The 16435-nt window shown below is 41.1% G+C and overlaps 1 protein-coding gene across 7 annotated transcripts in view; it reads right to left on the reverse strand.

The window, feature by feature from the left end:
* Window positions 1–16185, reverse strand: part of MSRA (methionine sulfoxide reductase A) — a 525135-nt gene extending 508950 nt beyond the window's left edge. Inside the window, exon 1 of one of the 7 annotated variants that reach the window (XM_045880095.3) lies at window positions 15814–16176. In XM_045880095.3, the coding sequence (XP_045736051.1) occupies window positions 15814–15949 (136 nt within the window). In that variant the 5' untranslated portion in view covers window positions 15950–16176. Of the gene's footprint in view, window positions 1–15813 lie in introns of all 7 variants that reach the window. The other 6 variants (XM_064585322.1, XM_064585320.1, XM_064585318.1 and 3 more) reach the window with 6 other exon arrangements.
* Window positions 16186–16435: the final 250 nt, after the last annotated feature.

Here is a 16435-nt window from a genome sequence, read left to right on the forward strand (position 1 = left end):
CAAAGGAGCAAAGGCGGTACAATGGAGCAAAAGCAGTCTTTTTAACAAATGGAGCTGAAACAACTGGACATTCACATGCAAAAAGAAAAAAAAAAAAAGTTATTCTAGACCCAGATCTTACATCTTTCACAAAAACTCGCTCAAAATTTAAAATGCAAACCTATAAAACTTCTACAAAGTAACACAGGAGAAAATTTAGGGGACCTTAGGTGTGGCAATGATTTTTTAGATACTACACCAAAGTGCAATCCATGGAAGAAAAAAATTGATGTTGGACTTCATTAAAATTTAAAATGTCTGCTCTACAAAAGACACTGTCAAAAGCATAAGAAAACAAGCCACAGACTGGGAGGAAATATTTGCAAAAGGCATCTGATAAAGGACTGCTATCCCAAATATAGGAATAACTCTTAAAACTCAACAATAAGAAAACAAACAATCCAATTTAAAAATAAACAAAAGACAAGAATAGACACTTCACCAAGGAAGATATACAAATGGTAAATAAGCACATGAAAAGATGTTCATCACCATATGTCATTAGGGAATTTCAAAATAAAACAATAAGATAGCACTATATACCTACTAAAATGGCTAAAATCCAAAACACTGATAACACCAAATGCTGATAAGGATGTAAAACAACAGGAACTCCCACTCATTGGTGGTCAGAATGCAAAATGGTATAACCACTTTGGAACCATACCACATGATCCAATAATCATGCTTCTTGGTATCTAGCCAAAGAAGTTAAAAACATGTCCACACAAAACTTGTACAAGAATGTTTATAGTAGCTTTATTCATAATTACTGAAACTTGAAAACAACCAAGATATTCTTTAGTAGGTGAATGGCTAAACAAACTATGGTACACTCATACAATGGAATATTATTCAGCACTGAAATGAGCTATCAAGATATGGAGGAACCCTCAATGTGTACTGCTAAGTGAAAGAAGCCAATTTGAAAAGGATACGTACTCTGTGATTCCACATGTATGACGTTTTTGGAAAAGCAAAACTATGAAGGCAGTGAAAAGGTAAGTGGTTGCCAGGGGTTCAGCAGGAAGAGAGAAACAGGCAGATAAATAGGCAGAACACGGGACTTTTAGAGCAGACTGTTTTGTATGATACTCTAATGGTTGGATACATGTCACTATAGATTTGTCAAGACACACAGAATACACAAAATAAAAAATGAACCCTAATGTAAAGTATGGACTTTGGTTAATAATAGTGTGTCAATATTGGCTCATCGACTGCAACAAATCTACCACGCTAATGCTAAATGTTAACAATAGGAGAAACGTGGGGTGGGGGAGTGTGTATATATGGGAATCCTCCACACTTCCCACTCAGTTTTTCTACAAATCTAAAACTGCTCAAATAAATAAAGTCCATTACTTTTTTAAAAAAGAATATTTTAAGATAATGCCAGCTATTTGGAGGTATTTCCACAGTGTACTAGTAAGTAAGAAGAGCGAGATGCAGAGAATACATACTGATCCATTTTTATAATACACCAACAAGGTTTTGGACACTGGTTACTTGGGAAGGTGGGAGAAGAGAATGAGAATAATTAAAAACTTACTGACAAATCCAACTTTGAGCATAAACATAAATAAAAATCTGAGATTTAAGTAATAAAGGCCCTGAGGCAAGGAGAAGTCATCTCAGCACAGACTGGCTGGCCTCAAGGCCAGCCCATTCTGGAGCAGCAGGAAGTGCCCAGTCCCAGATTCACTGGGTAGACAAACTAGAGACTCAGGGCAGAGACCGCTTGTTTCCTTTCTAATTAGTGTAATGTGACCATTTGGAGATAACTGTAGGAGAATCCTCATTTTTAAAATTATATCAATTTTGTCAAGCATCCTGCAAGTTCCAAAGCAAACATATCCATAAAACGAAGCGTAAACCTCAACTCTTTAACAGATCTCCTTATCCTGAGAAAGAAAAAACTGTCAGGTTTTTCATGAACCAAAATAGTTCGGTCCTAAGTTCCAGCATTATACTAATAGAAATCTCTTGGTTCCTATATTGCCCCTGGAAATTCATATTCAAATTTATACAGCTTATTCCTTGAATCGGGTGTGTTACCCCGAAATGACTGCAGCAAAGGGCGACATAATCTCATTCGCCCAACTCCTAATTTTCATCAGAAAATAATTATTCCCTTCTATTCCACTTAACAAAATAAATCCACAGAGCTTCACAGGATGAACATAATCCTGCAGAAGAAAAAAAAAATTTTGTTTTTCAGTTTCTTAAAATAAAAAGTTATCTGCAAGGGGCTCCTCAAACCTTTTTTACATTCAGAGGCAGTTGGGTGCAGTTTCTACTCTTGGAGGTATGCGGTCTCCCAGCAACCTGCCTCCGGTTGTCAGGGAGAGCCCCCGCCTGAGCTCGGGCTGTTATCAGGCCCGCTGCAGTCCTCGGTGGGGGGAGCGGGGAGCTCTGTGCGGTGCTTCTTCAAGCCAGTGCACACATCTCGGTGTGTGAGGAATGCTAAGTGGTTAGCCAGGAACTCTGGGGACCAGCAGGAGTTGCTGCAGAAGGCTGACTGCTGGATGACGTAGCGCTCTATGAATTGGCTCTTAAGAAGAGATAAGGAAATAGAGGTTTTCAGCAATGCAGTGTTTTCTCTGGGGCTCTATTTGACAGCTGGCTACTCCATTCTGCAAACTCTAACATGGTTTTCTTTTCATCTGCTAACTACGATACATTCAGGATTTTTTACTTTAGCTTTCATTTTCTCCAGCTGGAAAGCTATGAATTCCCTCACAGTATTTCATTTTCATGACTCTTGCCTTTTGGGTAAAATCTGTTAAAATATCAATTTTTTTTTTAGTTGGCCAAAGAATAAGTTTCGGTCTCATGTGAACAATGCTTTTTAATTTTTCACACTGCATTTGACCTAAGCAAAACATAAATTACCTAACAGCAAACTACAAATAAAAATAATCAAAGGTAAAATATGAAAAAGTTACAGAAGATTCAACACTAGTGTTATTACTTTGCCATGGTAACATTTTCAAAAGAATTCATTTTCTATACATGCTCTGGGAAGACATTCAATGTTTCTCAATTTTATCCCTCATTTTTTAAAAATGTAATGATAATATATTCATTGGAACATATTGTAACTCTGCATTTTTTCCACTTTCACTATTACCAGTCTTTCTTATATTATAATGCAAATTTAATACACTTACTCAACAACAAGCTAGTGGATCAGAAATATACCCTGCTGAGAAACACTGTAGATTTGCTCACAAAAAATCATACTAAAGCCCTACAGAACTGTAAGGAACCATGTCTCTCTTTATAAAGGACAATAACCTTATTTGACCTTTCGTAAGAGACACAGCTTACAGAAGAGATCCCAGCTAACCCAGAGGATATGGTGGTCTTGGGTCAAGGTAAAATCAAGCATCTGGCATTGTTAAAAAAAATAAAACAAGACATTTGGCTCAAAATAGAGTCACTTATGCAAAGCCCTACATCACCAAACCAAGACTTAACTTAGTTACAGTTTTGGCTCTTGCAGAAATGAAATCCTAAACCAGTCAAACAGGAATTGCCTGATCAACACTAGTTAAGCAGTCTGCCATTGCCTGGGGGGACATATCATTGTAATAACCAACCTGCTTTTTTTATCTAATCTAACTTCCTTGTTCCCATTCCCTTCTGCCAATAAAAAGTCCTTCATGTTTGTACAAGCTCCTTGGAGCTCTTTTCTGTCTGCTAGATTGGATGCTGCCCAATTCGAGTCAACTTTGGCTCAAATAAACTCTTAAAAAATGTAATATGCCTCAGTTTATCTTTAACAGGATCATGAGTCAAAGCGGTCAAGTATCTCACCAAATAGGAAGAGCACTTTGATAGGACATCCAGGAGAAAGATACCAGAAAACCAAGCAGCAGCCTAGTGCTCGTAACCCAGGAACCGTGCCAATGCCAGCAGGGCACCATAACCAGACTAAGAGCTCAGGAACCACCGGGGAGAAGAATAGCAATCACTGAGCTCCAAATAGACTACAGGAACTCAACTTTCCCCTCCCTGAGACACAGTGGAACGAAAGTACAAAACGAGGCCCCAGAGCTATAGTTCCACAACAAACTCTTAAGAGCAATCAAAATTGAAACCACTCCCAAAAGGCAGCATGGAAGGGAAAGAACTGAGTTGAGCCTTGAAAGACCCAGGAAGATTTAGACGGGCTGTGAGGAAGAAAGCAAATGTCCTAGAAGGAAGGAACTAAGAGCAGAGCCAGCTGGGGGGTGGGGCGGCCAGTGGTGTAGAGACCAGGAACACTGAAGTTAGCAAGGCAGAGGAAGTTTCTAACTCCAGGATGAAGAGTGTCATCATGTTAGCTAGGATGCAAACAGAAGTTACTCAAATCAGAGTGCTGCAAGCTATCGGTAGAAGGGAGGAGAGGGAAAGGACAAAAGCAGGGAAGGAATGAGTTCTGTTTTTGAAAACCAGCAGTTCCTGCCAAGGAGAGGTCTAGCTAGGGAGGTGTTGGCCTGAGAGCCCCACCAGTGAGTCAGCTTGAGTGGGTTGGGAGCTGAGGACCTGTGCAGAAGCCCCCAAGTTGTCCTGAAGGTACCTTTAGCTCATTATAATACTAAGATCTCCTCCTACGGGTGGGGCTTCCTGCCATTTTTTGAGCAATGTATGCACTAGCATGTTGACAGGCTAGGCATGAGCAATTGAACCAAAGTGCCTAATAACAGATTAGGCATAAGTTCCTTAATGTATATGCAAGCTCTCTGCCCCCACCCCCAATACACTGAATAAAAGCTTCTTGTACTAACCCCATGGGAAGACAGTGCTTTGAGAGCTATCTCCCTGACTCCTTACTTACTGTAAGTAATAAAAAGTTCTTTGCTAGAGGGGAGGGGGGTGGGAGGATGGGTTAGCCTGGTGATGGGTATTAAAGAGGGCACGTTCTGCATGGAGCACTGGGTGTTATATGCAAACAATGAATCATGGAACACTACCTCAAAAACTAATGATGTAATGTATGGTGATGAACATAATAAAAAAATTGCAAAAAAAAAGTTCTTTGCTTTCAACACTTCTTTGGGTTGTGTTCAATTTGATGCACCCAAGTGATGTACCCTTGAGTTCAGTTACAATCACACCGATCACATACAGTCACCATTATTTCCCAAGCAGTGATACTATGAAATTTGAGGATTAAACAGATGTCTGATAGCAGCGGTCAGAGCAGACTGAGGAGAATGAAGGCAGAGACCAAGGAAAGTGTAATGGTTATTTTATGTTTCAACTTGACTGGGCTAAGGGATGCCCAGATGGCTGGTAAAACCTTATTCCTGGGTGTGCCTGTGAAGGTGCTTCTGGATGAGATTAGCATTGGAATGGGTACACTGGGTAAAAAAGATGGCGCCCATCAGTGTGGGGAGGCTTCACCCAATCTGATCAGGCTAGAACAAAAAGATGGAGAAAGGGTGAATGTGCTCTCTCTGCTTGAACTGGGGCATCCATCTTCTACTGCCCTCAGACCTTAGGACTTAGACTAGGACTTACACTAGTCCAGCTCTGAAGGCCTGAGAACCGGCCTTCAGAGCTGGACTAGAACCACGCTATCCTGGGCCTCCAGCTTACATATGGCAAATCTTGGACTTCTCAGCTTCCATTACCATGTAAGCCAATCTCTCGTAATAAATTTCTTTCTAGGGGCGCCTGGGTGGCTCAGTTGGTTAAGCGACTGCCTTCGGCTCAGGTCATGATCCTGGAGTCCCGGGATCGAGTCCCGCATCGGGCTCCCTGCTCGGCAGGGAGTCTGCTTCTCCCTCTGACCCTCCTCCCTCTCATGCTCTCTGTATCTCATTCTCTCTGTCTCAAATAAATAAATAAAATCTTTAAAAAAAAAAAAAAATAAAATAAAATAAAATAAATTTCTTTCTATATATCTATATATATCCCACTGATTCTGTTTCTCTGGAGAACCCTGACTAATAGAGAAAACAAGGATCAAGACTTATTGGAGGAGGGACATATTAAATACAGAGGCCAGGTTCAGATACAAATGCAACTAAGGTTTGGGGGACTTGAGGGTGTAGCAGTACCACTGATAGAAATGGAGAAATTAAAATATGTATCCAATGTTTTGAAGGCAAAGTGGTAAGTATGATTTTAGAACTGAGTTTAGGGTTATGGCAGGACAGTCAAATCCTAAACGTTTTTAGGAAAATGGAAATGGAAAAGCAGAACTTTTGCAAAATGAGATCTAGATTTCAGGAGCCATCTGCAGGCAAGAGTGATTAGAAAGAAGCTAGCCATCCATGAAAAGAGGGATAGAAGGAGTAAAGCAGCAATAAAATGAGGGCAGTGAAGGGGGCAATGCCAGCAAGTGCCAATTCTGCTTATTCAAAGATAAGACCATTGTCAGGTACTGCCAACCTCTTACTATCTCTTAGCTTAGATACAAGTTAAAATAAGAAGACACTAAACCATGACAAACCCATGCCCAGCAGAAGTGTGCTGTAACGAAATCTCTGGGAAGCATGGCAGAAACTCAGTTCTGTGAAGCTAAGCCTGGACTGATGCTCTGAACTACAGGAAAGAAAAGCAGCAGCAAGTAAGGAAATTGCCATCGTGTAACAGAGTAGACGGACACTCCATTCCTCAAGTATGGCCAACTCCTCATCACATACATTTCCATTTGGCTGCAGAAATTCTGTCCAGCTGATAAAGTTTTCTGGTATGGGAGGAAAATCCATTAACATTTTGGAAACCAGCAAACAATGGCAATCCCAAGGCCCCAAATCCCTACCCTTCCTGTCTTCTTCAGTGCACTGTTCTCTCCATTATGCATTCTGACATTTACTGACTACCTACTAAGTGCCATTATACATAATATGTGTATGTCTATTAAGCGTGCTACTGCTCACGCCCTAATATGCTGCAGTCAGTCATTCCTCAAATATTTATTGTCAGCCTACTGTGTTCCAGGCATAACGAATAAACCAACTCCTGCCCTTAAGTAGTTTGCAGTCTAGTGCTACATTTTCACAAAACATTAGCTACTGGATGCTCTCAGACAAACTGGGAATTTATAATGGAAGAGAGATGAGAGAACAGGATACAGAGGATCCACAACTTTCACTCATCGTGCATTGACACTCTGAATCCATCTTTTGCACAATTCAGCCTTCCATACTTCACCAGAGTTCGAAGATTTTGGCTGGTGCAAGATGACAGGGCCAGCCAGCTGCCGTGGCATGGTAAGGCGTCCGGCCATCTGCCAAGGCAGCAGGGGTGATGGCTGGCAAGACACTGGGTCTATGAAGGGGCAGACCAAGCCTAGCAAAGAGGTTCCACTCTGGTTCTTGCTGAGGGCGTGGAGGCCACTGGCTCTCTTGGGGCCCATGTCACAGGCTAATGTCTCATCCAACCAACTTCCCATTTCTCACCTCAACTGTCCTCACTCTCCTCCCTCCCCCAGCTGAAGCAGGGGCTTGCTGTCACCCCTGATCCTGAAGGAAGCACACCAGGGTCCCCCATGGATTGTGCTGAGAGGATGCCTCTTTCCCAACCACTGCTACAGATTCCTAGCCAAGTCCCTGTTTAGAGATTTAAAGGTGAGGGGCTCCTCATCATTCACCCTGGCCAACAGAAAAGTTTACTACTGGTGACAAGAGTAATTGAGAAGAAAGTCTGAAATCAGCCCAAATCTATCACTACTAATGAAAAAACATTTTAGAATATATACCCCAGGGACAAAAAGATCAGCTATGTTAGCTTCCATGTGTCACAATGGTCACACAAAAAGACCACCTTCAACCAGCATTAGTTATACTTTCCCCAATATTCGCAAACCATAACTGAGTGCCTGATGTAGACAGTGTCCTCTGTGAAGTACTACAAACTAAAGGATAAAACAGTATCAACCATAGCCAGCCCCTCCCTTCAAGGAGTGAAAGAGGGCTCCTCCCTCTGGACAGCCATCTTTCAAGGGAGCTCCCCCTCATATGAAGAGATAAGACATAGATTTAACAACCTGGGTAGTAACACAACATCTAAGTAACAATACAAGATCCAAGAGGAGGATTCATGCAACAGTATGTAATTATTTGTCCAGAAGAAAAGAAAGGGATTGGGGCACATGGGTGGCTCAGTCTGTTTAGCATCTGCCTTCAGCTCAGGTCATGATCCCAGGATCCTGGGATCAAGCCCCGCATCGTGATCACCGGGGAGCATGCTTCTCCCTCTCCCTCTCCCCCTGCTTGTGTTCTCTCTCCGTGTCAAATAAATAAAATCTTTAAAAAAGAAAGAAAGAAAAGAAGAGAGGAGACGAGAAAAGAAAAAGAAAAGAAAAGAAGAAAAGAATCACTTAGGTTGGAGAGAAAAGGGATGCATTTATAGGAGAAATGGAATCCAATCAGGGCAATTTTTGAGGATGAGGTAGGATAAGAATATATGGAAAACAATATTTTACCTAAGCAGGCATTTAATAGACTGCCTAAATGAATGACTAAATGAAAACACTGACAATGTGGAACCCACTTGGGTAGAATCACATGAGCAACTCCAGAGGCAGAACACAGAAACATGTTAGCCAGAGGATGGGGTTCTATGGGGCACAGCAGGAAGAAAGGCTGGGAAGGTAAGGATCAGATCACAGGAGGTATGGAATACCCTTTTCCCAGGGACTTCAGGGAAACACTGAGGGTTCTGAAACAGAGGGTAAAATAAAGAGCTTTAGACAAGATGCAAAGAGGAAAAATAATAGTTCTGTGTCCTCCAATTTAGAAATTAATCACACATTGGGGAAAATTTTTCTAAAAGGAAAATTGTTTTCTATCATTTTCTTTTAAAACTCTATGTACATCACTCAAAATAAAAGAAATACACATACTGCCTTCTACATAATAGTGGAAGGAATTTGTCCCCAAAGATCTTTTCTTTGTATAAATGATGCCACCACAATTGATGCTTCAATAAAAATGAATATTTATGAAATGTAAAATGACTTGGATTAACTTATTCCAATTTCACCCTCTAAATTTAGATTTTTTAAATCACGCCAAAATGTAGATTTTGATTACAAAAGCAAGTTGGGGAAGAAAAAAAGACTTACTTGACAAGAAAAAGAGAGCAAAACTTAAAAAAGAATAAGAACTTGAAATAGGGATGACAAAAGATGATAGAAAGGTGGTCAATTAAACTAAAAACCACAGAGAGAGATCATCCTCATAGTGGAGTTAACTCAATAATGCAGTCACATTACAAGAATCAAGTTACAAGAAAGCACGAAGGAAAGTCTCCCACTTGTGTGTCCCATCCATCTTCAGCTCACCGCATAGCCCTCTCCAGAGCTATTAGCTTCTTAGCTATCCTTTCAAAGTTTCTTTGTGCACACATCTTATTATTTTCCTCTCTGTTCACACAAAAATTAGCATACCATATTAACACTGTTCTGACCCTGCTTTTTTCACATAACACTGTATCTTGGCAATCTCTCCATACCCATTCATATAGATTTTCCACGTTCTTTTTTACAGCTGCATATTCCATTGTGAGGATGAACCACAATTTATTTAACTAGCCCCCATTGATGGGCATTTGGGTTGTTTCCAATCTTTGGCTACCGCAAACAAAGCTGCAGTGAATAACCTGGTATAGTCATCATTTGGCATGCGTGCAAGTGTATCTGTAGGATAAATTCCCAGAATTGAATTCCTGGGTCAAAAGGTATATGCATTTAAATTTTTTATAGATATTGCCAAATTACCTTCCATAAGAGTGGAGCCAATTTACACTCTCACCAGCAATGTACAAGAGTGCCTTTTTCCTTAAGGATTTACCAACAGAGTGTACCATCAAAGTTCTGGATTTTTGCCAATCTGAAAAATGAAAAATGGTGTTTGCATCCTCCTCATTATGAGTGAAGTTGAACACCCCTTTATATGTTTAAGAGCCAATTGTACTTGCTTTTCTATAAACTATCTGTTTATAACCTCTGCCTATTTTTCTAATGGATGTTGGTGTTTTTTTATTAATTTCTAGGAGCTTCTTATATATTAGGGAGAACAGTCCTTCACTTATAAGTTGCAAATATTTACCCCAGTCTGTCTTTTGAATTTGCTTATGGTAATTTTTGCCATGAGAATATTTTTACTTTGATGTGATCTAATTTATCAATTTTTTAAGTCTTCTGTTTTTCAAGTCATAGTTGGAAAGGCCTTCCTCATCCCAAGATTATAAAGGAATTCTCCCTTTCTCACTTAAATTGTTTCATTTTCACAAGTAACTAAATGAAAAAACAGTAGTTAAGATCACAAAGTCTAGAGCCAAATAGCCCACATTCATGTCCCAGCTGCATCACTTACTAGCTATATGACCTTGGATAAGTCACCTAACCCATATGGGCCTCAGTTTCCACATCAACAAATGGGGTTAATAATAATTACTACCCCAGGGGGTTACTGTGAGGATTAAATGTCTTAGTAAATGTAAAGTAATTACTAGAGTGCCTGACCTACAGCACACACCCAATAAGCATGAGCTATTATCATCAAATATCTGTTTGGGAACTTATTCTGGTTTATGAGGTAAAGTACAGATCCAACTTTTTCTTTTTCCATATGGCTACCCAGTTGTCCGATAACCATTTATTATTGAATGCTCCATCTTTTCCCCACTGATTTGAGATATCACCTTTATGATATACTACATTTCCATATATATTTAAGAATTTCTGATCTTTCTATTCTATCCCATTGACCTACCTATTCATGGACCAGTATCACATTAAGTTATTAAGCTTCACTTTTACTATGTGGTAGGACCAACCGCCCCTCTTTGCTCTTCTTTGACAGTTACTGTACGTAACTCTTTCTGGTTATTTTTCCATATGAATTCTTTTAATTAAAGTGTCTGGTTCTAGAATAAAACAAAAAAAATATTAGTACTTTTATTAAAACCATGTTCCTTTAGGGGCGCCTGGGTGGCTCAGCCGGTAAGCGTCTGCCTTCAGCTCAGGTCATGATCCCAGGGTCCTGTGATCAAGCCCCGCATCGGGCTCCCTGCTCAGCCGGAAGTCTGCTTCTCCCTCCCCCACTCCCCTTGCTGTGTTCCTGCTCTCACTGTGCTCTGTCAAATAAATAAAATCTTTAAATAAAAATAAATAAATAAATAAAAACATGTTCCTTTATAAATTAACTTATAGGGAGAACTTATGTTTCCTGTTCACTCCTCTTATCCAAGAACCTGGTATGTGTTACCATTTGTGCAAGTCTTCTTTTGTGTCCTTCAGTAGCATTTGAAAGTTTTCTTCACATAGGTCTTGCATATTTCTTGCCAAGTTTATACATAAATTTTATCTTTTTTGGTTGCTGTTATAAATGGGGTGTGTTCTTCCATTATATTTTCTAACAAGTTGTTTGCATAGAGTAAAGCTACTGGTTGTTGTCTAGTAAGTAGATACCTTACTATTAATTCTCTTGTATTCTCCAGGTATATAATCTCCTGATCTGCAAACTAGTGGCAGTTTTACCTTCTCTTTTCCAATTTGTACATCTCTAATTGCCTCCTCCTATCTGACTACATTAGCTATCACTTACAAAACAATGTTAAATAATAACCAATTACCCAGAATAGGCCTACTCATGCTTTGATCCACTTTAGGCAGCCTTGGAAAAGCTTCACATTAAAGAAGTTTGAAGGTTTGAATCTTATCTTCTTGCAAAGTAGAAATCTAAGCCACAAGTTATAAAAAGATGAAAATTTTCTCAATACCAAAAAAAAATAATAATCCAATTTTAAATCGGACATAAGACATGAACAGACATTTCTCCAAAGAGACATATGAAAAGATGCTCAACATCCCTCATTGTCAGGGAAGTGCAAATCAAAACCACAATGAGATACTACCTCACATCTGTTAGAACGGCTAAAATCAAAAACAAGAAACAAGTGTTGATGAAGATGTGAAGTAAAAGGAACCCTCATGTACTGTTGGTGGGAATGCAAAGTGGTGCAGCCACCGTGGAAAACAGTATGGAGATTCCTCAAAAAATTAGAAATAGGGGCACCTGGGTGGCTTAGTTGGTTAAGCATCCGACTCTTGATTTTGGCTCAGGTCATGATCTCAGGGTTGTAAGTAGTAGGAGTGCCCTGTAAAATTGTCTGAACACGATGCTTTGAGAGGAGGCAACTCTTGGATGACTTTATTTCTTCTAGAAAAATCATTCTGTTAAGATTTCCTAAAACGAACGGGATCTTTCTGGTATCAACTTGGGTCAATTATATTTGCCTAAAAATTATCTATTCCATCCAAGTTTTCAAATTTATTTTCAAAGAGTTAGTATCTTATAATTCTTTAAGTTTTCTACTTCTATTTACTCCCCCCTTTTCAGTTCTTATTTTATGTATTTGTACTTTCTTCCTTTTTTTTTAGATAGTTTATAAATTTTATTGTTACAGTTCACTTGTTTTCCAAGGAGCCACCTTTTGGATTACTCATATTGTTCTACTGTTTTTCTATTTATACTTAAAGTTCTTAAAAGAGTACACTCTGAGCAGGTGTTCTACATCTCTTCCTCTTGCCAGGAAAACAACAACAACAACAACACAGTAATACAGTGAACACTACCTAAGAATATAGGCCCAAGAAAGCAGAGATTAAATATGAGCTGTCAATGTTATCTTGAATGATATCTCCAAATCCCAAACATCTGACCAAAAAAACAGATTAGCAATATTTCCAAAATGCAAAAAAAAAAGGTGCCATACAAAATAAAAACTGGGCTTTTACAGTAATTAATTCACTAGAAATAAGATTAGTTCTAACTATAATAAACTTACATTTTAACAACATAGGTTCTCAGTATAAGCCTTCCACCTCCTGCCTATCTCTAGCAATTAACTGCCCACCAATTCAGTTCAACAAGCATGAGTTCCACTTCTCCCCCAGTCCCAAAGTTCTCTGAGTATTGCTTTACAGCCAGGCACTGAAACAGAGAGAGACCACCTCCACATATAAGATCAGGCAAACTGCTTGTATGCCCTGCCAGGCAGCCGGTGCTGTCCAGGACCCCCCACTAACTTGAACAGGGTATGCTTCAAATGAGTCAGTCCAGTTCAAGTTTAGTCGTGACCAGTCACCCAAAATAGGACTATTTATCTTTTCATCCACTACAGGTAGCCTGGGAGAAATTTAACACTACAGAAGTTTGAAGGACTGAATCTTACCCTCTTGCAAAGTAGTAATCTACTACTTGGCCACAGTTTATAAAAGGGTGTAAGTTTCCTTATGAATACCAAAAAAAGGTAGGATTAAATCTAAAATGATAACTCTTCACACCTAAAGTATCTGGTAAAAGAGCACAAAGACAGAGCGTAGTACTAGGCTGAACCAAAGACACTAAACAGGCCTTATCTTCTAAAATCAAAAGGTGATGCTTCTGTCACAGAACTTTTGAAAGTCAGGGTACAATTAACAACAGGCAGAGATAATAAGGAGGAGTGAAGGGCTACTAAACAGATTGGAGGTTGGGATAGAGATGAATTTGACTTTCAAAACAATAATACTTAAGTCCATAAGCTTCAAGCTTACAGCCACCAAAACCTACCAAGGAGGTAATACTGCCCATTTCTGGGCCAGTCAGAACCTTCGGCAACCTGTCAAGGGAGGAGTTGTACCAGGAGTGGGGACTGGAAAGGCCACAATCTAAAACTGAAATATTTGGGCAGGAAAAGAGTTAAAACAGCTGAGCAATAGGACATATGCACTGCACATGCACATGCATTGTAGGCTTGGCCCTACACCAAAAAAAAGCAGTTTACTGGTCCAGATACAGAGATGTATGCATGGCTACATAAAAAGACCGAAGAGCCTGGAAGAGAACCAAACCCTGAGGTTTTCCATTAGACTTACTAGGTGGATGTGACAAATAAATCATTGGCTCGTTTCTGTCATATTGGTTAATCTTTTACCAAAAATGTCATTTATTTATCAGGTAAGTGATTGAGAAGACTTTGGTTAAGATTAAGCAGAATTAGGGGCACCTGGGTGGCTCAGTCCTTAAGCGTCTGCCTTCGGCTCAGGTCATGATCCCAGGGTCCTGGGATGGAGCCCAGCACTGGGGCTCCCCGCTCAGCGGGAAGCCTGCTTCTCCCTCTCCCACTCCCCCTGCTTCTGTTCCTTCTCTTGCTGTGTCTCTTTGTCAAATAAATAAATCAATCTTAAAAAAAAAAAAAAGATTAAGCAGAACTAAATTTTAGTTAAAGTTGATCTTGCACCACTTTGCAAATCTGATCAAGATTGTGTTCAAAAAAAAAAAAAGATTTTTGTGTTCATTTATTGTTTTTTAGATGTCTGGGAGGGCATACCAAAGAGACTGTAGTGTTTAAAGAGGAAGTTTAGTACAAGCTGGGGGTGTTCAGCATTGAAAAAGCACTGCCTTTAAGTATCCATTTATGAATACTGGTTTGTAAAAGAGAATTTATTTTTAAAATGAAGTTTAAAACTCATTCTCTGAATGTGAGTCAAAAATAAAACTTTTAGGGCTGACCATGAGGTGGAGTTGAAGTGAGAGGGGCATAGGAAGCAGAACTGCTAATGCAGATGGAGAAACAAGTTACATAGCATCAGTTTCCAAACTGCCCCACATTCAAAAAACCTCTATCTTTTCCAGTCTCACACTGATACTAAATACTGTGTATGATATGCACACCCTCACTATGACCTCCTCCTATAATTCAATAATTCTTTAAGGAAAAGAAAAACAGAATTCCCAGGAATTTTTAAATGCAGGCTTTATCTTGGCATCGAGCCATATGTAAAAGACTAATCATTTAATCCTCCAACAGCTCTAAAGCAGTGGTTTACAAACTATGGAGTGTATTAGAATTACCCAAAGGGTTTAAAACACTAATTGTAGGGACCACGCTTTAAGAAGCACTGCACCAAGATAATGGCAATGGTCCTTGGTTGGTGGACCTGGGCTGTCTGCGAACCGCTACCAGCCTGCGACAGAAACTGAGGTTTAAGCTTTATGCAAATAACTTTTAGAGTAGTTTAACATAACTGGGCACCCAACCATGTGATCATTTTTCTGGCTTTTTTTTTTTTTCTGTATTTTCCCAAAGTTTTGGTATGAGATTAGAAAACTATTTTTAAGTTTGTAAAGCACAACTTTAAAGCGACACCTCCGACTGCTGAGAGCGGCAGACCCGCGAGCACGGGGCCAGAGGCAGCGCCTGCCAATTGGGAGAAACCGGGCACTCAGGGAGGATAATGGAAGCCTGAGGATAATTCTTGCAATCGGTACAGTGGTCTGAGGTACAATCTCAAAACTGCAGTTTTCATCGTTCTGTATCATTCCATTGCTTCCAGTGACAACACAACACGGCACCATTGCTGAAAGTGGCCAGTATCCCAGCGGACCGTACACAAGAGAAAGAAAGAGGGAGGCACAGACGCCGGCACTGAGAGCGCACACCTGTGAGAAAGAGCGGAAATCGGGTCAGCGCTTTTCCTACCCAAAGTTTGGAGCCGCCGGGGTATTTGCACTCTAGGTGAGTTATACCAACATACTACATTCCATCAAAGTGCTTCGTGCTGTTTTAGGGGGTGAGAAGCCAAACAAAGAAAAAGCTACGACCCCTCCCCACGCCCCCGGGTCGGAGCTTCTCCGCGCCTGCGCAGACCCCAGCCTAACCATCCACCCGAGGCCGGCCCTCGGCTCTCTTCCGGGCGGGCGGAGGACGCGCAGCCACCGGGCGCTGATGCGCATGCGCCACGATAATAACAGTGCCTTCTGCGCGTGCCCGCGTCCTTACCCGTAACGGGGATCGGCTCCTTCCGGCCCGGCAAGGCCTCCTGGGGGCTGGCGATCTTAGAGGCGGAGTCGCCCATTCTCGAAACGGGAAAGCGGATGTGGAAGAGCTGGCTAGCCCGCCTGGTAGCTGAGAGCATGGGCGGGCGGCTGGCTGACGGGCCGCCGAACGGAACGGCGCGGTCGAGAGCGGAGCCGCCACTGCGGAGTGGGCAGCTGGCGCCGGGCAGCGGGACCGGCGTGCACTGGGCCGCGCTGCGGGCGGGGGTCCGCTGAGGCCCGCGTGCGCTGCTGGCTGTGGCCACTGCCGCCTCGGAACAGAGGTTACCTAAGGCTCGGGCCAGACCGGCAGTAACTGAGGGCGTGTTCTCGCCCAGGGGTGGGAGGGGAGACGGCGCGGGGGGGCCTGGTCCTAGGAGGCACCAGCGAGTCTTTCTGGTTCGGCTTCGCGACGGAGTTCCCAGGCAGAGAACAAATGTACTAATTGCGATACGAAAGTACGTGAAGCGGCAGAGGCCAATAATAATAATGCCTAGCCTTTGATTTTAAAGTTCGTACCCTCCTTAAAAACCTTAGCAGTTGTTCAGTGTGCCCAATAAGATATAAGACAACCTACTTTACAGGCA

The sequence above is a fragment of the Mirounga angustirostris genome, unplaced genomic scaffold, assembly GCF_029215605.1.
Source record: "Mirounga angustirostris isolate CCGP_5_RB_7025 unplaced genomic scaffold, mMirAng1.0.hap1 SCAF_2, whole genome shotgun sequence".
In the NCBI taxonomy this organism is placed as follows: Eukaryota; Metazoa; Chordata; class Mammalia; order Carnivora; family Phocidae; genus Mirounga; species Mirounga angustirostris.